Source organism: Falco biarmicus, chromosome 7, assembly GCF_023638135.1.
Source record: "Falco biarmicus isolate bFalBia1 chromosome 7, bFalBia1.pri, whole genome shotgun sequence".
NCBI classification, from domain to species: domain Eukaryota; kingdom Metazoa; phylum Chordata; class Aves; order Falconiformes; family Falconidae; genus Falco; species Falco biarmicus.
This window is the reverse complement of record NC_079294.1, coordinates 60,916,543-60,942,443: the sequence shown is the minus strand read 5'-3', so window position 1 is coordinate 60,942,443 and position 25,901 is coordinate 60,916,543. Positions and strand designations below refer to the sequence as shown.

General features: G+C 43.1%; 1 protein-coding gene across 5 annotated transcripts in view; it reads left to right on the top strand.

The window, feature by feature from the left end:
* ARNT2 (aryl hydrocarbon receptor nuclear translocator 2) overlaps nucleotides 1-23,368 on the top strand; it is a 107,504-nt gene extending 84,136 nt beyond the window's left edge. For 4 of the 5 annotated variants that reach the window (XM_056346053.1, XM_056346055.1, XM_056346056.1 and 1 more), the window contains 7 exons: nucleotides 3,453-3,525; nucleotides 3,705-3,828; nucleotides 7,931-8,030; nucleotides 10,639-10,777; nucleotides 13,936-14,101; nucleotides 16,146-16,282; nucleotides 18,732-23,368. In XM_056346053.1, coding sequence (XP_056202028.1) covers nucleotides 3,453-3,525; nucleotides 3,705-3,828; nucleotides 7,931-8,030; nucleotides 10,639-10,777; nucleotides 13,936-14,101; nucleotides 16,146-16,282; nucleotides 18,732-18,830 — 838 coding nt within the window. In that variant the 3' untranslated portion in view covers nucleotides 18,831-23,368. The remainder of the gene's footprint in view (nucleotides 1-3,452; nucleotides 3,526-3,704; nucleotides 3,829-7,930; nucleotides 8,031-10,638; nucleotides 10,778-13,935; nucleotides 14,102-16,145; nucleotides 16,283-18,731) is intronic. The other variant, XM_056346054.1, reaches the window with a different exon arrangement.
* The last annotated feature ends 2,533 nt before the right edge of the window (nucleotides 23,369-25,901 follow it).

Below are 25,901 nucleotides of genomic sequence, written 5' to 3'. Positions count from 1 at the left end.
GCTGGTTAGTTGGCAGGGACTGAAGCAACCACGACAGCAGCATGCAGCTCTCCCTGGTCGGCTGGTCCATGAGCTGGTCCGTGAGTTTCTGTCAGGTTTCAAGCATCATTTGAACTATTTATACAGTGGCAGCAAACAACAGCAGAAGACGCTCACCTGGCTTTGTATTTCAATTTAATTAAGTGCAGCATAGCTTGTACAGACTGCAGCGAAAATACACCAAAGTATTTGGGTTTTATAGGAAATGGATTGGGGAGGTTGTCCCCAAAGTTCAGTGCTGTTAACACGATTGGTATTTATATTGTACTGCAGCTTAATGAGTATTGAAGATGAAATGTAGAGAAGGGCGAAGGAGCACTAAGTTAGAGAAGTGCCTACAAAACAAATAACTTGTTAAGTATGCTGTTTTGTTTGGCTCATTTGTATGTATATGGCTGAATCAAGAAAACATACTTTATACGGAACAGAGGAGACCTAATGTGCTGTTTATTGACACACGCACCAAGTCATTGGTAATAAAAACAAATGGAACAGTATAATTAGCTTTCACGTTAACAACAGGATTTAATGAGTGTTTATTGTCCACAGAGTGGTATTTAGAAAAACTTCCCCATAGATTTGACATAATTAAATTACCTCCCATGGTTCTGTTGGAAAAGTATGCATTTTATGCTTGTGAACAAAGAATTTCTTTGCATTCCAGAGGTAATTTTTAGGAATTTTGTGTTGGCTAAAATAATATGGAAAATCCATGGCTCTGGTGACCTGGAGGACTGACCTTTTTTGCATGTTACTCAGGACAGAAGTGATTCGTGTATTAGGTGTTCTTACACCATGAGGCTAGCAGGAGGCTTTTGGCCTTCTACTCCAACCTTTGTTGCAGGTCACAGGTTTTTGGCCAGTTTGCCGTGGAGCCTAGTAACTGGTGTCTGAAAAAAGTGTCTTCTAGAAAAGCATCAAGGGATGGAAAAATCTGTTACTTACTTCAGTAGTTCGTTTGAGTGGTCCCTCACATTCCCACCACTTTGTGCCTAACTTGTTCATTTGACTGTCTGCAAGTTTGTCTCTCAGTCCCTTGACATTTGAATCTATCTAGTTCAAAATTTGAAAGATTTGGATAAAAATCTAAAATGCAAGCCGGTGGCCAAAAATGTATGCTAATTTTCCAGAGTTTCAAATCCACAATCTTGCTATTTTGCAAAATCTCCTCTATTACTGCCTGTCACATTATAGTGTCTCTCTGGGGGAAAACCCTTGCGGTGTGTAATCCCTGTCTGTTAGGTGATTTTTTCCTTCAGAAGCAGGCCAGAAGCATGCAGAAACTGTGACCACTGTCAAGTATCATTTGCAAGTATCAAGCTTACTTTCTTGTTAGTCCAGGGCCAATCTTATCCTAATCTCTAAGTTTTAGCACAATCTGGGGGGATTTACATCTTCTCGGCTAGCTGAGCAAAGAGCCCCACCGAGATAGCACGCTACCTGTGCATCTTCAGGCTAGAAGCAGTTTTCCTAACTGTGACCAAAGGACAGAAAGCAACTGTTAATGGAAGGTGCAAAACATTTAGGTAATTTTGCTGCTGCTGAGGGGTTTTGTCATTACGCAGGCAGTTTTCCTTGCGGTGCTGCAATGCCAGCAAGCTCCCAGCTTCACCCTAGAGACTGGTTCAGTGCTCTTCGTGGTGTTGGCCCATGCCAGAGCAAGGATCTCTCTATTCTCCATGGCAATGATGCTTCTTCAGACAAGGCTCACGGTGGAGCCTTTCCTTTTCACAGGGAAGTCCCAAGTTGTTGCGCCTGCCTGTCCGGGCTGCAAGCTGCTTTCAAGACAAAGCTGTGAAGCGAAGGTGATGCTGTGGCGATGCTGTTCGGGGCTGTTGCTTGATCAGGCTTCAGGCTGGGCACAACTCAAACCCAGCGCTGTGCTGCTAAGATCATGTGGCTCTCGCGCTCTGCCATCCCAGCTCAGCAATGGGACAAAGCTGGGTCTGTCTGTCTGCAAAGTCACACAAACCTGTGCTCAGACAGGTGGGGTTCCTAATGACCCGACGTGGGGGTGGTGTGAGTCCAAACAAGAAACTGTAAGTTCACATTTTAATGGTAAAATTCTGGTCTTAATGCATCAGTAGCACTCCTGCCTTTCATTTATTTCTGATTTATTTCGGTTTATTTCTGATAAACTGTACTGCACAGCGGCTTTTTGTGTAGAAATTGTTAACACTAACTTCAAAATTTCTGCTAGCAATAATAAATATAACTGTCTCTGGGTTTGTTTTTTTTTTTTAATCTTTGAATTTGTGTTCTTTCAGAATTAAAAAAAAAAAAAGCAAGTGAAGAAATGGATCCAGAAGAACACTGTGCTAGATGTATTACAACTATGTAAAAAAATCTGTAAATTTTTATACATAGGCAATATTTACCTATGTAAAACATGAATATACCTTACTTACCACCACTTGCAAGTTGTCCCTACAGGTCACCTATCAGTTAATTCTCATGACTTCCAATGATTTTATCTGTTCATACTGGCTAATTGTTTTAGTTAAGTAGCAGCACCTGACAGTAAACACAAATCAAGTGCATTTCAAGAATTTGCAGAGTTTTCAACAGTAAAGTTCTTCATTCTAGTATATGGCCCCAGCGTTTATTTGGTCTGGCAGTTTCTTTTGAAGTATTTTTTCATTGCTGCTGCACATTTAATTTTTCCTAAATTCATATAATTGAATTAAGGCTACTACTTCCGGTGATTTTTGTGTCATTTAAACAACGGATATTTTTTCATGTTCTCCTCATGAAAAGGAGCTTTCTGTTTTCTGTTGCATTTGTCAACGCAAACTGATTTTATATAATGTCTTGATTTTATATATTAGCACAAGCAATTTATTTCTGGACACTCATTACCTTAAAAGCTTTCAAAAGTTGAATAAGAATCTGGACCTGGGTCCTGAGGAGAATAAAGCCAAAGCATCTTACAACGAAGGATTTATATGGAGTTCTTTCTAGCTCAACAGGTTGTTCCATTTGGTCTGATGTGCTTCAGAGCTTTGATCACTTTTTCTTTTTGACAGGCATAATTCTGTGTTAATGTTACTGGATTTCCTCTTTACTTCAGTAGGATCAGTGAAAGGGGTCTGGTATATTTGTTGTTGGCATGAGGAAGAATTTTTGGTGTCTTAATTGTGAATTCTTAAATCTTTTATAAGGAGATTGTATTCCATCCTCCATTACTTGCCCATCTGCATTTCTGTGCTATTCTTCAGCAGAATTCTTCATGTGCCCTGTTACATTTCTGGGGTGCAAGCTTTCTCCATAAGGAAGCTTTAAAAACAGATGGATTTCACCAGAAAGGATCACCAGAAAGAGATGTTTCACTGAGTATAAAATAAGAGACCATGGCTGTTCCTTTTTGTATCTTAATTGTTTTTTGTAACAAAGTCATTTTGTCTCTTTTGCAGACAACTTCAGCAACAACAAGCAGAACTTGAAGTACATCAAAGAGATGGGCTGTCATCATATGACTTATCTCAGGTGAAATTTCTCAAGGGTTTTTGTGGTTTTGGGTTGTTGGGGGTTTTTTTGCCTCTAATCTTTGAAAACTTAAAGCAATGGCAGATTTCAGCAAAACTAAAAATACCTTATGACTGTCCCTGAATTCCTTTTCATCAAATATGATGGAGGGAGTTACCTTCCTCTGTGTATCTCAACAGGTGCCTGTTCCAAGTATACCAGCTAATGTTCATGAGGGTGGAAAGTCTGTGGAAAAGCCTGATGCTATCTTCTCCCAAGAGAGAGATCCTAGATTTGCTGAGATGTTTGCTGGAATAACTGCTTGTAAGTGAATGTCTCTGATGTTTAATTTTTAATACTGTGTTAAGCTTGGTTACATGATGTGGAGCACAGCTTTGAGAGAATGAAGAGAAACTACAATATGGCAGCGAAATTTCCAGGCAACATCAGTCTTCAGGACATTTCCTAGAAGTTGCCTTTAGTTGATATTTCCCCTAAAGCTGAAGAGGAGTAAATTCAAGGAGAGAAGGACAGCTTTCTTGTCACCAGAGCTACCTATTTTTGAGTCTTCATTTCACAGCAGCACCTTAAGCATTGTTTGTAATTTTAAACATACTGAACAAAACTTACTGTTTCTCAATATATATTTTCTATCTTAAACAGCAGGTGTGAGTTCATCTCACAAAATAGACATGAATTAAGAAAGGTACCATGTAGTCTTAAGATAGGCCTGCAGTTTTTTATCAAATCACCAGTTTTTGCATTGATGCTTTCAGAGGCATATGTTGCCTTGAAGTGTAACAATACACTTGTTTTCTGGTCAGTTGAGGCATCTCCAATCACATTACCTGTCAGTGAGTTCTTGCTCTTTTTCCCACAACTTTTGAACTTGTTGACAAGTTCTTATAGGGAGTGATATGAGTCTCAGAAATAGTACGCTGCTGTTCTATATTCCATGAAAATTACTGTGAGGAGGGAGTCCTTACTGAGTGCTCTCACCAAAGGATTTCCCAGCCTTGTTCTAAGAGGTAGCAGCCAACTTGTCAGTTGAACAGGCGTAGCTGATTCAAACTAGCCCCAACCAATGCTGCCTGGTGCCCTAACAGACAGAATTCATTGGGAAAACTGGCAGCTGAAGCGGTCATCTGAAATATATGTGTAGGCAACCAGGCTCATTAATTCCACTGCTTGTGGAAGAATTCGTTAATTGTTTATTGTTCTTAACTGTCCTCACTTAAAAAGAGAAGTTTTTACATTTGTTTTAAATAAATCAATGTGCAAGTGTCACGCAGTGCATGAAGGAAATGACCCACAGGGTTTGACTCCAGGGGTGTTGGGAGATGACCTCACTGCATTGGTTTCTTATGTCTGGCTTGGCCTTTTCAAATGCAGAAGGCATTGTAACTGCAGGATAGACTTGATATTCTGTCCTCCTGTTGCTAGGACTTCTCTGTTACTCCTCTTCACCCTTGTCTGTCTACTCTGACAGTGAAGTCAACAGCTGAGGCCATAAAAGGGGTCCATTAGAAGGTAGCAAGACTCCAACCCTAAACACCAGAGTATGTTTTTCCAAGCAAGAACATCTTGCTTTCTGGCTGCCTTATTGGCTCTTTTTCAGGCAGCTCTAAACTGTTTGTGGGGAGGGGTTAGGGTTAAGGGTCTAGCAAGCTGTGAGATAGCTGGGAGGTTATGTTCTTGGAAATGCCATTTCTCTTTTCATTCTTATCAATTTACAGGCTATGCTTTTTCTGGGACATTCACCCTGTCTGAATTTCTCATGGGAGCTGTGATCAAGGTCTTCTCTGAATGATAAAAAGAGATGGTTCACAGTTAGAGATGAGATATGCTGTCCAAAACCAATACTGACAAACCTGCATGCTGCCTGCAAGACATTTGCATTATGTTGATACCCGATTTCATTCTGTGCGACATTTGGTAAAAATACAGGTTTGACATAGGGAGATTGTTGCCATAATTGCATGCAGTGGCCACACATAATTAAATAAACAAAAGCAGGGAGAAAAGCCCGGCATCACCAATTCATGCAAATGCCTTGAAGCACGGGATGATGCGGTTCTTCAGAGATCTTTGTTCTCTGGGCAGAAGCACTGGTCTTGCTGGGAGAAGGGCATATCATTGATGAGTACAGTGATGGGGTTTAGAGATAAACAGGTCTAAGGATTCAGGTAAAACACCAAAACAAAATAGGTTTTCCGTGCTGTACCAAAGGTGAGAGCAGAGATGTAGTGTATAAAGTCCTGAGTGGAGCAATGTGGGCCAGATTCAGAGCACTCAGCGTAACTCAGGAAAGAGATTTTAAAGCCAATTTAACTGCTTGTGATTAGTTTAGCCGTTCCCTTTTTCTTGGCCCCATCCTGTGGCACAGACCCTGGTAGCTGCCATGGCAACTCTTCTCCACTTGAGGAATTCCAGTTCATTTAGGGCACTCTCAATTTTGCTGATGAGTTGTTCTCAAATATCTGAAGTACCCGCAGGATTTTGGCTCAGTTTCCTCCAACCCTGAGAGTTTGGTATCCCTGTAAAGGGTGGCCTTAGAAAATGGGACATTTTATGCAAGAATTACTGCATACTACTGCAAAAAAAGGCAAAATTATCTGTCCTTCTCAGAGATATCCCAACCCATTCTCAATTCTTTCTACTACGTACACAGCCTTCTCCAGACCTTTTCCCCACTTCTTCTTGGTTTTTTGAGTGTAAGTTTGCAGCCCAGACTCGGTGTCTGTGCTGGGCAGTACGTAGCCACTGAGGAATTTCTACAGATTTCTATATTACAGAGGAAAAGCAATGACAGCTTGTATCAGTGGCATACGTGTTCCTTCTCTGAGGTGATGTGAGGTGACTTCTTTCTTTTGGAAGGCAAGCTTAGATTCTTGTTAGGAACATAACATAAGAACTTAAGTTAACAGAGAAGAGCTGGTGTGTGTTGGAGGCCCTTGGTGAGCCATACTTGCAAGGTCTCTAAAAGCTAGGGACAATGAAAAGCTATTTCTATTACTTGTGAGTTGAGTGGACCTTTTGTCCAAGAGAGCATCTTGTAAAGTGAGTGCGAATCTGAAAAGAGAAGGGGAAAATGGGAAGACTTGACTTCTAGGCTTGTCAGAGGCACATAGCAACAAATGGTTGCCAAGCCATCAACAAGTTGCAGGGTGTTTTGTGCTTGGAGGTAGTAAGGTAAGATTGAGAAAGTGAATAAAGGGTTGGGAGCAGACCTTTAAATTATTTTAAGAAAAGTAGTAGTAGTGAGGTTTCCCTGGGCTTTGGAATAATCCGGTGCCAGAAAATTAAATTAAGGAACCAAATGGCGCTGTTCACCCAATCTCGTTTCATTCAGTTAGAGATCGATCTCCAGTCGCCACATTAAGAGTAGACTATAAAAGTTAATGGCATCTCCATGTATGTGCTATTCATTACACTAGTCTGTCTTACACCCCACTGGGATGCTTGCATCCTATTTCATGGCTCCCTCAAGCCACATATAGGACAGCAAAATCCATAAGGACCAGCGCTTTGCCTTGCCACAGCTCAGGTGTGCGAGTCTTGCAGACACTGAGCTGCAAAGAGCCTCCAGCCGCCTGTATGGCTGCAGTACAGGCAGGGCTGCAGGATCACCCAGATCACCCTGAGATCTGCAGGCACGCCACCAGGAGAGTCGGGTACTCCTCTCCAGCTGTCCTGGAGGGATGCCGACTTGTCAGCTGGTTAGGAGAGGGGCTCTTTGACACTGTTCCTTGGGGCATTTAACCCAGAGAGGTGTGGGCCCTGAGCTCGTACCTCAGTGTGACCAGGCTGTGATAACAGTGGCAGCCCTGGAGGGCTTCTCCTGGTGCCAGAAACATACCCTCACCCGAGCCCACCTCGAGGCAGCCACAGAAGTGCTTGTGCATCTTCAGTCAAGGCTTGTTTCATGTGGCATTCCTCCATTCCACTGGGCAGACTCTCCCGTCTTTCTTCCAGGAAACCTGTGTTCCCCTTCCCAGCCTGCAGCTGGGACCCACACCCCCATTGCTCCCCACCTCAGCCAGAGCCGTTCCCTGTCTCACATTCCCACTCCTGCCTGCGTGATCAGGAGCAGCTTCCAGTGGGCACAGAGAGGGTCTGGGCTGTGTGGCCAGAGGGCACGTACTAGCGTTATGTTCCATGCAAACAATAGCATTAATGAGGTACATCCTGCGAAGAGGGTATGGAGTAGACAGAAACCAGCTGTGCCTCTCATTTCATACTGAATTGTCATATAGCCCTTTTGTGTCGTTCTTAATGTGTTCCACAGGGCTTCTTCATAAAGCTTTAAGGAGGAAAGAAAAATCCCTGCTGCATATATACATTGCAATTCTCGTTAAATAATTTTGCCTTCATTTTCTCATCCCTTAAACTTTTTCTTTTTCTGTGATCTGTTTTTCTTTTGTAGCAGATAAAAAAATGATGGCCTCGGCATCCACAGCAGGAAACCAGCAACTTTACTCACAGGGAAGCCCATTTCCGCCAGGACATTCGGGAAAGACTTTCAGGTACTGTAGTCCAAACCTGAACGTATCGGTTTCTGTGTGAGAGTGGGGAACTGTTCCCCTTCGATCTGGTGGAAGCAAAACCAACGTAAGGTGCGAGGGCTTTCTTTACGTGAATGAACTTTGCTTTGTGTACATACACTTCACTCCTGTGTCATGTCTCGACACTTAGGCTAGGCTTATAAGCTGAGATGATTTGGATATCTCTGTTAAAAGTGGTGCCTGGTAAGTAAATACTTGTTGCTGTGATAATGTAATTGGAAAAAAGCTAAGAAGCAGCAACAAATCATGAAGGGAAGTGAATCCAAGAGGTGATGAGGCAGGCTTAGAGATCTGAGGAACATTCAGCCAAGCTAGGAAGGTGCTGCCTTGAAGGGTAGCAGTGTGGACACCTTATTAAAGGGAAAAAAGGGATGCTTCATCCATAGCCCCTGGTGAGGGCTGGGACATGGGCATGAATAGCTTTCTAAGGCAGCTATCAAACACACATAAGGTGGTGGCCTGGCATTTTCCGAGGCATTTTTGAGTTATTCAAGGTGCCAGTCATTGCCTACCAGCTGGCAATGCAGGTTTGGCTAATCTGAAGTTTAGGACTTTGCCTTTATTTCCAGTGACCTTTTGAAAGTGTGGTAACAGTGATTGTATTTACGTTATTGCCTTTCATATCACTGTTCTGGGACTGTCATACAGGAGTTTCATTCTCCTGTTTTAGTCCAACCAAAGTTGTGAAAGTGAAGAAAAAACCATTCAGAGGCTGTCAGTTCCAGGAATTAGAAAACATCTGCAAACTATAATGTTATTTAAACCGATGTGTTCTTAAAGTTATAATTGCTGATAATCTCAGTAGGGAGAAATAAAATCCCTGTGCGTGTGTTTTGTCAAATTAAAAGCAAGAATAACTTGGGGGGAATATGACGGTAAACTAAAATGTCTTTTGATTGAATAGTGTATAGTACTGGATGGTTGGCTTGCCATCTTGGGGTTTGGCATGTGTTTTGTTCGTATCCTTTGTTAATTCCCGATGTTTAACTATAGCTTTTTTCCTACTGCTGTTCTATTACATCAAGTAATGACACATCTGCCAGCATTTCCACCCTCAGTGAACTGCCCTCCTTGAATGCTCTCCAGCCTGGTCTGTTCAGTTACTGAGCCCAGGCAGCCTTTAGGCGCTATTTTGCAGACTCCTGTTTTCAAAGTTCATATTCCAGACACAGTCAGAGTCCCTTAAATGATGGGACTTGTCAGTCCAACTGGAAAGGTGTTGGCAGTAGGGCCAGCCCTCCCCAGCAGCTGTTGTGTGCTTCCAAGTTCAGCCAGATTTAGGAGGACTTTCTGGTCCACATTTTCCTCTTTGGACACTCTGTGGTAGTAAAAAATAAAAACAAAATTGAAAAAAATGAAAACAAACTCTGCAAAGAATTCCTAAACACGCACTTTGCTTTTGGGCAGCTTAAGAAAGACAGAATAACAACTCCTGCATTCAAATGCCTGCCACGTTTTGCTTACCACTCTGGGAGGGATATTGTCAGGCTTCTCAGAGGATTCAAAGTCCTGCTTCCTCTCTGCTCAGCCTTGTTTACTTCTTTTCCCAATCTGCTCTTTTCTTTCTCTGTAAGATTGTGAAAACAGACAATAGGGAAGGGACTGGGGAAAAGAGCAAGCTGTTTTATTTGATGCACAAAAGCAATATTATGTGTTGTGTCTCTGTTTAAATATTTATATATGACATGTAAAATAATAAATATGTATTTTTATATGTAAAAATATGTAAAAGCTTATTCATGATGTGTGGTTTATAGATTCAGTTGTTCAAGACTTCCATGAGAATAAAATGGTAAAGTGGAGCAGTTTTCACAGAATTTTTGTTCTAACTAGGAATTTCTGTGAAATTTCTCTGTAGTGAAAGTCAGTTATTAGGAAACTGCTAACATATAAACAAGCTCCTTTGGAAAGACTCTTTTTTAGATATAGATATGTATGTATATATGTGTATTCCAAAGCTATTACATTAGTTTAAGTTTCTGTCTTGATTATTCTTTTGCCTGAGTACATAACTGCATGCTTTTCTTTAGCATCAGTTTGTTAAAAAAGAAATTAAAAGCTCAAATTCTTAAAAAATAACACATGCTTCTTCATTTCCCAGACAGGAAACAAATAAAGAAGTACTTACAAGTATCATCTTTTCGTGCATCTTCATTTAGGATGGCATTTAAGCAAATACTTACATACTGTTCACTTTAAGTACAAATTAAGTATCTGCTTGAATAGTCTCTGCAAGCAGGTTTTTTTAAATGCATTGAATATTAAACTAGTGTGGAGCTAAATGTTAATGAACCGTGCATTAGACTGATTTTTATCCTTGCAAGCCCTTTCAAAGAGATTATAGAAGTCATAATTCATAATAATTTTGCCCTCTGTGTCTTATGTGAGATGAAATTTTAGAATGCCAGTATGTTTCATCGCTTTGTGATAGTTGTAAGTCATCACATCATTTTATTAAGATAGATTGAACAATTAGTTTTAGCCTGATTATCAAAATTTTAATATCTGGAATACTACTTGTGCATCGAAAATATATCCTACAAATGAGGCACTGTTTCTTTTCCTTTAGTTCATCTGTGGTACATGTGCCTGGTGTGAACGACATCCAGTCGTCTTCTTCAACAGGCCAGAATCTGACACAGATATCTCGCCAGCTAAATCAGAGTCAGGTTGCCTGGACAGGAAATCGCCCACCATTTCCAGGACAGGTATTGATTAAAGGTGTTTTATTTCCATGGTCATTAAAGATTTCCAGTCTGTGTGCTTTTTACAAAAGAATCAGTGAGCTCCCTTTATAACGTGATTAAACATGGTTTGTCATTATCATTTGTGGTTGGAGAGAAATCAGTTCCCCTGATTCTATTCTTTGGCACGTTATAGTAATTTGAGACAGCTGCCCTATGCATAACTACATTTAGTTTGTGATAGTGGCAGTTGCTACACTGACATAAATCCCACTGGAAGGTCTTGGTCCTGCGCTTACTTTTATATGTGCACAGAGTGAAGTAAAAGAGGACAGCCGTTACGCTTTAGTATTAAGCCTGTGAATTAAATATTTCTTGGACCAGTAACTTGTGCCAAGCAAAGTTACCTACAGTTAGCAGAGTTGTCAGAAAGGGGCACATGCAGATCCAGGCATGAATTCAGAGCAGAGGCTGCTTAGTCTGTTGCCCCTCCATTAGCACTGCACTAGCTCACGCTGTGTTGTCTGGAGGAAGCATCCCATCCCTCCATCGGATGCCCTGTGCTTGACAATGTTAGCCCAGAAACGGCCTCTTGTTCTGTGTAACAATGGAAGAACTGTTTTGAAACTCTGTTAAAAGCAAATAATTGGAAATAATCATGTTTGATCTATCATTAATGCTGCTCTTAATTACTGTTGACTTTCCATTGTTTGGTACGTTAGAATGGCATGTTGAGGCAGGCACTAAATAATTTTTCAGTAACTGAATTGTTTCCACATTAATCACTGATTCTTCCCAGCCCTCAGTGTGCCATGGTTGTTCTGTCACACCTGTTTAACGAAATTCAGTTGTAACAGTAACTTGTTTTTTTTTTAAATGATATGGAAGATGCTAAAAATTACTCTAAAAAACCTTCTCATCCCTTTTACTGTACAAATTATGTCCAAGTCAACAGAGTTTGTATGTTGAGTGTAGGGCAACTGGAATTCATTCATCCACCGTAAATAAAATAAAATAGAACTAAGCCTTGCAGAAATAACATGTCATGTTCTGACTGTCATTGTGGAAGCCATTGGAAATGTACGATTTCTTAGCTTGGAACTGAGCTGAAGACTTAATAGCATCTTCATCAAGTTATAGGCCTGTTGGGATCTGTTTTTCTCCCCCAGCTCCCCTGCATTGGTCCAAGAATCACAGAATCATTTAGATTGGAACAGACCTTTAAGATCATTGAGTCCAACCATTAACCCAGCACTGCCAAGTCCACCACTAAACCGTGTCCCTGAGCACCACATCTACACGTCTTTTAAACACCTCCAGGGATGGTGACTCCACCACCTCCCTGGGCAGCCTGTCCCAGTGCTTGAGTACGCTCCTGGTGAAGGAGGATTTCCTAAAGCCCAATGTACCCCGCCAGCCCCTCAGTGTCCCCCCTGCAGTGAGGGCCCAGCGCTGACCCCAGGATTCGAGGGGCGGCCGCACCAGTGCCCAGCGCAGGGGGACGGTCACTGCCCCGGCCCCGCTGGCCACGCTGTGTCTGACACAAGCCGGGCGCTGCTGGCCTCCTTGGCCACCCGGGCACACGGGGGGCTCATGCCCAGCCGGCCCAGGCAGCCCCCCAGGCCCTTTTGTACCCTGGATGTGACCCCGTCCCGCCGCTCCCTGGGCCCGGCGGCGTTTTACCCCGGGCAGAGCCCCCGGCCCGGCCAGGAGCAGCCGGGCTCTCTGGGAGAGGCTGTGGGAGACGCTGCCGGAGGCTTTGCCGAGGCCCAGGCAGACGCCACCCACAGCCTTTCCCTCAGCCCCCAGCGGGTCACCCTGTCACAGAGGAGATCAGGCCCGTCAGGCAGGACCTGGGCCCGATCCCCAGCTGTCCCGCACGTGCTGGGTGATGGCGCTCGGGGTGACCTGCTCCACGGCCTCCCCCGGCACCAGGTCAGGCTGGCAGTTCCCTGGATCTTCCTTCTGTCCCTCCTTATGGATGGGTGTCACATCTGGTAACTCTGCTGGGACCTCCCCAGGCGGCCAGGGCTGCTGGTCAGTGATGGAGAGCGGCTCGGGGAGCGCTTCGCCCAGATCCCTCAGCACCCTGGGGTGGATCCCGTCTGGCCCCATAGACCTGTGTGTGTCTGAGTGCTGCAGCAGTTGCTGACCATTTCCCCTTGGGTTATGGGGGCTGCATTCCGCTCCCCGTCCCTGTCTTCCAGGGGAGAATAGCTTCACTTGAGTGCATTGATTGCCAGTAACAGTGCACGTCATTAGAAGTATTCAGAGATGTAATCACCTTTATTTCTATTTGTGGAACTGGTTAGGCAGCGAGTTTTTCTTGGAACTGCTGGATTTGTCTGTGATGCGGGAAATGGTTTATAATCAGATTCTGTCTGTAGCATTGTATGTTTCTGTAGCACATGACTTTGGATGAGACACTTCCCCTCCCTTGGTCTCGGTGTACAGGCGGTACATGTCTCAAAGCAGTCTGCAGTGTTTACTCATTTGTGTGACAGTCTTAAGACCCTGTGACAAAGCCACTATGTAGGTGAAAATGCCAGCAAGTTGATTTTTAATACCCTTGAATGAACTCAGTTTCCTGGTTAAAGCCAAGTTAGACTCTTTTCTTCCCTCTTCCCAGGACTGGTGATTCAGACTCCCTCCCAAGCCTTTTACAAGGCAAAATACCTGCTGCCTGTAGTTCTTTTACAGGGAGAGAAAGCAGCTCAAAAGCTTTGAAACTTCTTCGACCATTTACTCCCAAGCACTGGAGACTGGTCATCTGAGAACTGCATATATTCTGCCAGACATTCAGATAACTGTGACTTTACTGTTGCACTGCAAAATCAAAACACCTGGCAAATAAAGGTGCATTCTTTATACCTGTTCAGTTTGAGATGGATCCTTGTAATAGAGATGAAGGAAATCATGTTTTTTCAAATAGCTCTGATATTGAGTACATGTGAGTTACTCAGCAGGAGAGCTTTAAGTGTTGATCTATAGTCTGTCGTGTTCCTTCTGCAGCAGTAAGTTGGCTTTGACAGAAATTAAATGTGGCTGAGACAGGAGTAATGTGCCTGTTCATATCTGTGGACTTTATTATTTAGTCTTTGCTTTACATTGTTAAAAAGTGAGTCTGCTGTGCTGTTCCTCAACAGTAAAACTCATTCCTTCTTTTACCCTTTATTCCTCAGCAAATTCCATCTCAGTCTGGCAAGGCTCAGTCATCTCCCTTTGGGATTGGAACAAGTCACACCTACCCAGCTGATCCATCATCATACAGCCCCCTTTCCAGCCCAGCCACCTCTTCTCCAAGTGGGAATGCCTACTCTAGCTTAGCAAACCGAAGTGCAGGGTTTGGTAAGTTTTAAATGACGTAACAGAGAAATGCGTGTTAAGAATTAATCTCTCCAGCATTAACTGGATTAAAAATCCTCCAGCCTGTTCTGTTGGTGGGTTGGTTGGGAAGCCCAGGTGGCGAAAGGGTTTTGCTTTCTCCTCTTGAGCACAGTGGACAGAGGTGACCTGTCCCCTCCATGCTGCGTCACCTCCACATCCAACCCACTTCAGAATATTGTGGTATTTTATGGTATGAGGGACGTTTTTTTTTCTTTTTCAGTAAATAGTGTCATGAAATGTTCAGAAGTTGCTTACATCAGTAGTACACATCCTCTCAAATTGTGGTCAGCAGGTTCAACTTCTTTTAACTTCTCAGGAGAATGTGTAAATGGCACAAACTTACATTCTTTTTATTTTTCAACTTCCCTGACTGTATGGCGGTGTCCTCTTGCCCAGAGATGGCTTGTTGGAATTCGGCTGGGGACAGGATTTTTTTGTACCTCCACTGCTACTAACCCAATCAGAGTAGGTGCCATGTTTTGAAATGGTTTTCCTTTCCTATTACATGCTAATTTAGTGGCTTTCAGACTGTCACCCAATGCGTGATCCCTTGGTAAGTTTTCTGCACTCCACCAGCAGAATAATATTCACGAGTAAAAAATATTTTGAATCCATCAGTGATAAGCACACGTGGAGTCCATGAAAAATATTACTGGCTGATAATAATGTGCAATTCCAAAAAGCATAGGTAGCAGTGGGCTAATGTGTGCTGTTTTTCTCTTTGGCGCAGACCTGTTGCAGATTAGCCTCCCAGAGTGCAGACCTGCGCTGCGTTGCCTAGAAAAAGTGCATTGAAATGGAGCTCTTCCCACAGAGCTTATTCATGCCTCCATTTCCATTTCCACCAGGCTTTGTACATTTGTTTATGAGACAGCCTTGTATTTCAGGCCTAAGCTACTTGGCAAGAACCCTTTCACCTAATGAGAAACATTTCCTGACCTACATCAGTTTGGATACTATTAATAACACAGCCTTCACAGAGACAAATGTCTTGAACCTCCGGCTGGCAGTAACTGTTTTGCTGAAAAGAAGCATCATTTGCCTCACTGAATTATTTTCAGTGTATTGTTCTGAGAAAAAAAGAATAAAAACCAAAGTTGCAGCTTTCTTTTAAAGGGTAACTTAGATGAATTTTGTTTCGGCTCATAAAATGGCTGCAGGGTTTTTTAGTTCAGCTGAATTACTGATTGTGGTAATGTCAGTAAGGGAAGAGCTATAATTATCTTCTTCTGATGTGATAGAAATACATTACTGCAGCCTGTTTACTTTCCTGTAAAATGTGCACTTTATCTGTTTTGCATACTTTAGCTGGTAGCCAAAAGGATTGGATTAAGTACGTGTTTCTGTATTTTCTGAAGCCATGACTATGAAGAGTGACTGATTTGACATGATCAAGTCTGGATACCGGAGACCTGACATATGTTCATATGGTTAAATAACTCGTGTTGCAACTTTAATATTGGAGGACAAGACGGGCCAGCAGACAGCACTCTACATTTAATACAGCAAGGCTGCTGTCTGTTGATCTTGCTGGTTTTACATCTGCTTACAAAAATTACATGCTGCTTAGCTGAATAGGTAGCTGTGCACCCGCTGCTCCGGAAGAATTAGTCTTTTAAAGAAAAAGAGCATTTAGATTATGTAGTTTGGGTTTTGAGTGAAATGACAAATACTCCTTATTAGTAATTAAAAAGCAGTGGTGGGATGCTTGAAAATTGTCTTCCAGCACCTGGTTTGTGATGTCACTGTGCATTTTGCTGTGAGCAGTTCACCTGCCACGTCTGTGCAGCCTTAGCAATGAGCTTTGCTCTCAGCCTGGCTGCCACCCTGCAGTCAGGGATGAAACTCCCCTCAGTTTCCACCCTTCAGGGTCTAGGTGTAGCTCAGGGACTTTTTTCTAAGACTCATTTGTAAACACAGGCATTGATAGATGAAGCCTCAAAAGCAGGCAGGCGTTTCGAAGGAGGTGCTCTCTGACTTTTCCACCCTTTCTGCCCCTGTCCAGCTGAAGGTGGCCAGAGCAGCGGCCAGTTCCAGGGGAGACCTTCTGAAGTCTGGTCCCAGTGGCAGAGCCAACATCACAACCAGCAAAGCGGCGACCAGCATTCGCACCCGCAGCCCAGTCAGACCGAGGTCTTCCAGGTGAGGAGAGCCCAGTGAGCCCAGAGTCCCTCTGACAACTTGTCACTGCTGAGCTGAAGAACCGTGGCCCTCGATGACCGGGGTACTAACAGGGCTTGGAGCAATTACTGTGAGCTGCCGTAGGTTTGCACTGCTGTTAGCTGGCATCAGCTACAACTGAAGTGGTTTTGTTTTCTGACAAACAGCATCATCTTTGGTGACAAAAAAATGCTGTTTTCCCTTCTGTTTGCGCTCTATACTTAGGGCTTATGTATGAAAGGGAAGTCATTAAAGAGTCCCAAATAGAGTGTCTTTCCTATCCTGGTCCTGGCCTCTAAAATCCCTGTTAAGTCCAACTGGACATCAGTGTAATTCTCTTTGATAGTTCAAGCAGGAAAGGATACTGCATAGAAGATAGTGGCCAATAATTTCTTAAGGTTAAACCCAGTCAGATAACAGATCGCTGGTAAAAAATCCTTTTCAACTACCTAATTTTGCAATATTAAGCATAATTTTGGGCCTTCACTACAGATGGAGTAGGACTTCCTAATTTTAACTAATAAGGTCTGTGTCCTTGTATAACTTATTTTTAAATTAGATCAGGAAGACATTTTGCAACAAAACAATACAGAGAAATGCAGGAAAGACAGTTCAAGCCCCAAGCAAGGTTTGGAAGTGGGACACCTCATTATCTTTTAGAAAGTAAATTTACCTGCAAGACCAGGCTCATGCTCAGTTGCTCACAGGAACACGGCAGGAGAGAAGTTAGCCTGAAAATATTCCTGTGTGAACAAACCGTTGCTTCACACAGGAACAAATAACATCGCTACATCTGAAATAACTACCTGCTTGTGTGTTCTTACCTCAGGGCCCAGGCAAGATTAATCTGTTGCATCTCTCTCTCTCTGTTAGCAAAGTTTAATCGCTTCGCATGTAGTTTAACCCAAAAGTATATTCAGGATGATGCCAGTGGAGCCGATGGCAGCGTGAATTGAGAGCCCACTGGGGCTCCAAGCAGCGTCTTGCTTTTGTCCAGGCAAGTGCTGTGTCCCAGAAAATGTCTTATGAAATTAGCAGGAAGGAGACCAAGGGAGAAGGGGAGAGGTGGGCTCACCTGCAGAGCTCCTGGAGGTGACTTTGCATGTGGAGGGAATTAGAGTAGTAGCTGCATGTGATGAGAAACTTGGAAGAGCTCAGTTCAGAGGCCTCCAAGAAGTTGCTTGGACTGTTTGTGCCTGAAGCCAGCCCTGGACATAAGGAGAGGTAGACTCAAGAGGGGGGCTACCCTGATGGGTCTGTACCTGAGGAGACCCTGCCGCAGAGGCCCCAGCAGCAGAAACACCTTCAGAGATGGAAATTTAAACAGGTGGGGGCAGCTACAACTTCCCCTTGCCTGGGGAGGAATGTGGGAAAACAGAAAATAACTGCAAGCTTTGGTTAGAAAATGAAGGCTGACCCTGGCAGCTGCACAATGGCCAGTTGGGCGCACAGCCTCTTTCACCACCATCGACAGGGATGCTCAGAGACCTCAGACGGATTTTAATCGGTCTTTATTTTGGGGTGACTTCTCAGTACAGAGCAGCTCGCCGTAGTTATTCCTTCACAGACCAGATCCTGTGAGCTTTCTATTTGCTCTTTAGGTTTTGTTTTACCATAAGGATAATGAGCCATCCCTGCCACAACTTGGCTTTGCAGTAAAAGAGCTTATTATTGTAAGGACTGACAGGAAAAGCAAGCATAAACTTTGGTTTTCCCAGCAAGGGATATCTTTTCCCTGTGGCTTCAGTCTCCGGCTGAGAGGAAAGGTTGAGTATTTTTTGAAGCCTCTTGCAGGGACCTCACTTGGCTTAAGACACGTGGGAGCAATTACCATGACATCCCATTTCTCCTGAGAAGTTCCTGTTATTTCCTCTGCCTTTGTACATGGACGAAGGCTGCTTGGGCATCTTGTTAGCTGGGGTGGATGTACAGTCTTTAGTGTTCTTCAGAGAACAAAGAGCAGTAATATTTTCACTTACAGACTGCTGGTGAGGAGGTGAGACCCTCCCCAAACCCATGCTTATACAGCAGGAGCTCCTTTCTGTAGGGTGCGGGAGTGTGTGACACATTGAATACTTCCCATATAGTGAAATCAGAGGGCTTGCTTCTCTCCATATGTAGCTACCCATCCCAAGGGGAGCTGTTTCAGCCTGGGAGAAGTATGGGACAGCTCAAATGGGCCTCATTCAGAGGAGCAATCCCAAACTTCTGCCCTGCTGAAGTCCCACCTCCCATTCAGAAACGGTCCAGCAAAACACAAGCAGCACACAAACCTTAGCCCAGCATCCTGCACAGGTCTGGTTTTCACCTTATTTATCTAAACTTTGGCCTTTTCTGGTTTTACACTGAAAAGATGGAACAGGAAACAGTTTGTGTCTGGATAATGCGCTAGCAAGTGACACTTCACTTTGATTTTTTCCTTATCACGCAGGACATGCTGCCGATGCCAGGAGATCCAACACAGGGTACTGGCAATTACAACATTGAAGATTTTGCTGACCTGGGCATGTTTCCACCATTTTCCGAGTAGCTTGCGAAGCAGAAATGGAAGCTCTTCTCCAAGGCCATTCAGTGTAATTTGGGCTCTGCTTTTTCTGTGTTGCATTTCTGTAGAAGCTACTAAACCAGGAGACACATTTCTCATGTTTCAGATAGTGATGTAGGGCTTGCTCTCTCCTCCTTGGGGTGCGTCAGTGCCAACAGAGGAGCTCCAGCACTTGTTAGTGTTCATTGACAGCTCCGTTATTTTTTTCTTTATTTTATTGTCATCTACCTCAGAGATGAAAAACTTTGCTTGATTTTAAAAAAAAATATCTCTGAGTCTTAAATATTTGAATGTGAATGATACTTAATATTTCCTTTGAATGGTAATTTTTAAATAGAAAACAAAGTAACAAAGACTAACAGAGAAAAGGTAAGGTAATGTCTTGTTGCAGTGCCTACCGCTCAATTTCGATGCCTTGCTTTAAGCTTAAGTTTCTGGAAGCAGACACAATATTCTGTTTTCTTTGATTCTTGTGGGTTTTAGGTCACTTTAAATGTGAGATTAAGCAACACAATGTAGGCCTCTCTCACCAGAAGATTCAGCTTTGCCTTTTCTAACTTAAACTTGAATGTGTGTACATTTCGGTACTTTATGTATATCTTGTGCTGTATGAAGTGATTTCCTGTACTGGTTTCTTTTGCCTTTACCAAGGGTCCATTCTGGAGTGTACTGAAAAGGTTGACAATATATGTGAAGGATTTAGATATCATGGGAGTCTCCATCACTTCACATAGGTGTTCTTACTTTTAATTCAGGTTGTTCTCTATTCAGAACAAACATTTACTTACATAAGCTATTAGTCTGGTTTTGCACTGAATTGAGGCCTATAACTCTTCACATTTCTCACTGGCTGCTTTAATTTCTATTGTTCTTGCTTTCCCAAAAATATTGCCTCATAAAAAATGACTGTAAACACATCAAGATTGCATTTTATATATTAGCTGCATTTCTTTTCTGTGAAGTACTTTTTTATACTGTGAAACCTCACATTTTAACAGTGCAAGGTGGTGGCCTATTACTAGGAAATCATTCAAGCTCATTTGCTGCAAGCAGTGAGATGGTTTTGTAGTGTATAATTTTTTTAGAGTGAGTTGGTAATAGATATCAATTGGACTATTGTCCACTGCGTACACAGTGATAACTTGAATTCTTGCTTGGATTCCCAAGCAATCACTTCTGTTAAACCCTGTTAACCCCATTCTGTTGGATACGGGATTTTCAGCTTACCAAGCATGCTGAGGACTCTTGACTCTTCTGAATGCTATATGCTTTTCCACAGAGGTGAGTTAATCTCCGTCCTCTTCTGTGAGTCACCTACCGTATGTCTTCATCAGAAGTGTGGTAGAAACTTTTTTATGCAGTATTTCACATGCATGATGAGTTACAGAGGTTGTAAGGTCAGTATTTTTATCCAGATCATTTCTTCTGGGATGTGAGGACAAGAAATCACTCATGAAGGACAAGGAACCCAGAGTTCCGATGTGCAGGTTGCTCATAACCTTTGAGGTTGGACAGTGGTAACCAGCCTTTGCAGAGGAGGAAGGGGACAGCTTCCCTCAGCCTTTGCATGTTCAGGGGCCATCACAGACCTTGAAACAGCAACCCCAGGCCATAGCCCCCATCTAGAAGATCTCATTGTCCACAGCAATTCTTAGACCTCACAGCGCTCAGGTCTGCTTCCTCGTAGCTCCTCTTGAATTCTAGGGTGCCTCTGACTGACAGGAGGCACCGTGCACGTCACTGCAGTCCATCTTGTCGAGATAGTGTCTTGAAAAGCAGGCAGGCCCCTGTCCCGCAGCCTGCTTTGGCCGCACAGGTTTCATGCTGAGAAGCAAAGCAGGCAGCTGGGCTGCGGCGAGCATGACCCAGGGACGTGGCTCCAGCAGTTAGCCATATGCTGGTGTTCCCATCTGACTGCTTTCCCAGCCTCCTCCAAGGACAGCATGTAGTTTTCAGTATCCAGGAAGAGTCCTTCCTGCTGTTTCTCTTGCAAAGTCTGGGACCAAGTTCTTACCCTATGTGCAAGTGGGGCTAGGGACTCTTTTTATAGGAAATTTTTTTATATCTCTAGATGCAGTACTGGAGAGGCCTCAGATCTCCTGGTCTGTACTTGCCTCACAAAAATCACACTGAGAACAAACAAAACTCTTATCTCTTCTCTCCCAGGGATCGGGAAAATACCTTCTTAGGTGAGCAAGCCATGCACTTATGCACTATTCTTTTAAACACATGGATGTTTATTCCCTTGGAGCCTTCTCCCTTTCCACTCATGCTGCTTGAATGAATGACTGCTCATCGAATTAGGCAAAGCTCTGCTGTCCCCGAATGAATTTCACTGATGTCTGTAAAAGCTGCCTAGATGCTGTGCCGGCTAAGCAAGGTGGTTGGCCTCTGTACAGCCGGGCATGCTTTCAAAAGGGGCTAATCATGAGGGAGAGAGCAGTGGATGAGCAGTTTGTATCTCTGCACAGAAGATGCTTGACACGGTAAGTGTCAGTTCTTCTAACATTTTTTAAAAATATTTCTCCATAAAGTGAAAAATGAATCGAAAAGATGCTGTTCCTCTGTGTTATTTTACCCCCAAAACTGCTTTAAGTATATTTATAGTTTACTTCTGTTCCTGAATTCAATCTAAAAATAAGGTTTTTAAAGTAAATTTACTCCTAACATCAGTGATAACTTCCTCAGCGTGTCGTGGATTTTATACTACTGTAGAAGGCTTCTCATGTACAGAATTTGGTTGTGCAGTTAGAAGCGCACTGTTAGCAGAATTTCAAGCACATCTCTCTTTGTTGTTGTTCTTTTTTAAATACAGTATTATTTTTTTGAAGCCAATATGCCTGAGGCTGCTTCTCACCTTGTAGACCACTCCTGCCTTTCTGGTTGGGGAAGGGGATGGCTACTCTGCTAAGGGGCAGACCAGATCGTGCCAAGTTTGGGGTTTCCCTGTGAGCCATTATTGTCCCCCATTTCTGTTCTGCTGTCCCGAGCCAGTGCTTTCTTCTTGGCATTTCCACCCTTCCTTACCTCCCCTCCCATTCCTGGCCATCCCATCTCCGCAGCTCTTTCCCACGCCCATGTGGGAGGCATCGGATTGCCATTCCCAAGCCAGCGAGGAGGGAGCACTTAATGAGCTTAAAGAGTTTGGCGGCTTTGTGCTTTTGACCGAGCGATCGAGCAAGTTCAGCATTTGCTGCCCTCGCCGTGTGCTGCCGTCGTGTCAGTGGCTTGCTCTCTGAAACAGCTTCGTCCCAGGACTTGTGGCCGAAGAAGCTGTTGTAGTGTTGGCTGTGCTGTATCTTTTTGTCCTGTGTTCGGTTACTAAAGCAACTTACTTATCCTATAGCTGAAGTTATAAAATGCATTTGGAATGCTAACGTTTTTATTACGTGCCATTGGTGTAGCTTTGCTGGCACTTTGGCTGCCGGTTTCCAGAATTTCATAGGTGGTGGATTTCTCATTTCCTTTGTGTTTTTTAAGCTGGAAATAAAGCTGTGATTTCTCATCAAACTGTGCGGCAAACACAGTGTTTCTTGAAACTGAATCTTTTGGGTTTTAAACTTGATGGAGCAAGAAACTGCAAATAGTAATGGTCTGGGTGAGTTATTTCAATGAGCAGGCATGTAGACTGAGAAGATTTTTTAGATACTGAAGTATTGACATTCATTTATTCAGACAAGCAATCCTGTTTAACAAGAGGGACTCCATCACATTACTTGTTACAAGTGCTACTGGCAGTACCTACAGTGATGCTTTAACCAGATAGTTCCATTTGTAGCTTTGTTGCCTTTTTTTTTCTTTTTTGTTTGAAGTACAGTATGAAACTGTAAATACTTCTTGCAGTACTGCCTTTTTAACTGTTAATTACTTTTGGCACAGTGTTAAATAGTGTTGGATTTACCCGATTGCTATGACATATATTTTTATACATAGGTGTACTCTTTTTTCGAGAATAATACAGCCATTTTGTCATTAATGCCTTATCAGTGTCATACTGCTGTTGCTCTTTGTTTGCAAGGTATCGAGTGGACTAATTTCTAGTTCAGATATTTTCACTTTTCCTGGCAGTGCTCAAGTTTGGCTTCAGGTGATTTTTGCCAGAGTCCCGTTTATCATAGTTGTTAGCTGTGAGACGTGGAGAATGTGGGCAAAGAAAAGGTGATGGCATCTAATTGTCTTTAAAAGGTCAGTCTTTTCCTAATCTAAACTGGAGTGCATTTCATGGAACTGATGACTGTGGGCACTGATTACTTTGTGTAGATTAATGGTCTTTAAAAAAAAAAAAAAAAAAAAGGACAAAAAAAAAAAAGAAAACTACTCCAAAAATGGGCTTCTGTCATTGTTAGGCACTTGGTTACGTATCTGTTTAAACTCTTCATATTGATGTGAAATTGTGCTGTGGATAAAGTGTATTTTGTACTTCTGAATGTTCTATATTTATGACTAACAAGTACAGAATCAGTTGTGTGTATGTATAACTAATAACTGCCTTTTTAAATTTCATTAAAATAAAAATGTCATGAGCTGTTGGTAATTCCTGTCTTTCTGTAAATAAGATAGGCTGTGGGGAATCATCAGGTCAGAAATAACCCTGAATTATAAGATTCATGCCAAAGATAAGATTAGGCATTGGTCTTTGACTTGGAAATCTCTTATGCTGTGTGGTCGTGAATGGGACGTTCCCCTTTTATCTGTCTTGTATAAAGGCTGTCCAGAGGGAGTAGCAGAGGAATGATAGTTTGAGATCTCAGCTTTTAAAAGAAGTTCCAGGAAAACATTGATTAACAGCCCTGTTCTGCTGATGACATTGAGGTGGGTGAATTGGTATCTGTATTGTAGAGGGTTTCATCAGAGCCTGGTTGTTTCAGAATTAATTCATAGTCTGTGGCAATTTTTATTCACTCCCTGGGGTGGTAACACAGTGGTTTCTTTGTCCACCTTTTGGTCTCATTGTTCAAAGTTAAAAAACACTTGCATCCTTCCCACAAACATTCTGGTGGCCTTTCCAGACTTTCTTATGTAAAGTGTGTTTGCCTTTCACTGTGGCTCTTTGTTGTATTTATACTGTATTTCTTTGTCAACTTGATAGTTTGTGAGTGGGATTTACCTTGTTAATAAATCCAGAAAGCTGATGACTGGACCGAGCAGGAGCTGAAGATGCTGTGCTCTAGGACACGTGTTCCTGGTGCAGGGTAGGTGGCGTTTCCACAGCTCATACTCCATTTTCAGGGCTCTGCCTGTGGAGAACAGGCATGGGCTATGCTGGAACCTGACGGGAAACCCATGATCAGAGCAGGGCACTGGGATGTGCTTGATCAGAAGCAGCCGCCAGCCCTACCTGCTCTGTCGGGCTCCACTCACTAAGTGCTCATCCCACAGGAAGAGGCTGGTCAGTGAAAATGTTCCCTTTGCACTGTTTTGCTGTGAAAATTGGGTTTTCAACAATGTGATGTTATTTTGGCATTTCCTCGGATGCTTGTAAGTATCTTTGATGAATGGATATGTGCCGGATCATGAACCCCGCTTGGGAATGCAGCATACCTACATCACAACAGCCGTTTCTTGCTTTTTTTGGTGCATTTTAATAGGCTTTTAGTTGCTTTAGAATAACGCTATCCAAACAGAAAAGCTCACACAGAATAGGTGTTGCACCAATGCCAAGCAGAGTGTTGTGTGGTTGGGCTGGTTTAGGATCTCTCCTAGCACTCCTTAGGGATTGATCATCATTAATCTGGCTCTCGTGCTAAATCAAGTGGGCTTCTGGGCACCAGGGTGACAGCTGGGTGTGGAAGGGCTGGGAGCTATTACTTTTGGTGTGAAATCTGGGTGTGGAGATGGTGGATGTGAAATGGAGCCAAATGTTTGGTGGCAAATAGTCGCTGCAGCTCAGCGTGGCAGGACACTGTAGTAGAGATCCACACACAAAGGCTGGCTCACAGGAAAGAAATGCAGATGAGGCTCACTGACACTTAGCATCTTTGGCTCTATAAACTGGCACTAATGACTCATAACAGCTCAAGTCTTCATTATGATGGTAGAAATATACTTTTCTTAATTTTTCCATGGGAGCTAATTCTTAGCCACATTTCCATCCATATACCATCATAGTTCAGGAAGTGTTACTCATTTAATTTTCCCAACTTCTCTCCAAGTTGGATGTAAGAGGGAGAGATACAGGATGAATTCTTCCATCGTTTTTCACTAAGTTTCAGCATATTCCTGGTTGGAAATACTTGGCAGCATCTCTCGTCAAACTTCTTGGTCTGTCCCACATAAAATAAAATGGAATCACTTGAACTGTATTAATGGATTTGGGATCAAATCCAGAGGTTGCTAGGCCATCTTTTCATTAGCTCTGGAAAAAATTATCTTCTAATTATAGACTGGCACTAAATACTGATATACAAAATGTGCCATTTGGGACTCAATTGAAAAAATTCTCAACCCAAGGCTCACACGTGGAAGATGCAGCAGTGCTTAAGTGCAATTACCATGGCTTTTGCAGACAAAAATACAGCAGCTGTACACACATTGCTGTAATTACAAATACACAGGCACAACTCTGAGCAACAGAAGAAAGCCCCAGCTGCAGCTTGGAAGCCTGTCCCAGTGCATGCACCCTGTTAGAGAGGACCAGGTCACCCAATGCTCCGGTGTGCTGCTGCCTCTTACATACAGCAAGTTCCTCTTCTGAGCCAAGAAGGTAAGGTTTTAAATACTTGGAATGTTTTTGAAAACAAGAGAACTTGAAACGCAGAAGCAGTGCAAGGTCAAACTACTTCAGTGCACCCTATCATCCCGAACACCTTTTGGGTGGCTCACAGAGCCTCCCTGCCGTCGCTGCCCATCCCTGGTTGCTGTGGCTGATGACCCTTTTCCTGGAGCCCAGAACCTTCTGTGTGTGGCCCTGACGGGAGGCAGCTTTGGTCTGCAAAATAAAATCATGTTACAGTTATTTTCCGCTTAACACTAGGATTACTAGCCAGATAGACCCATTGTCACAGAGGAGCAAGGATTCTGAAGGCCTAAGTTGCTTTTTTTGTAGTTTTGAGACCT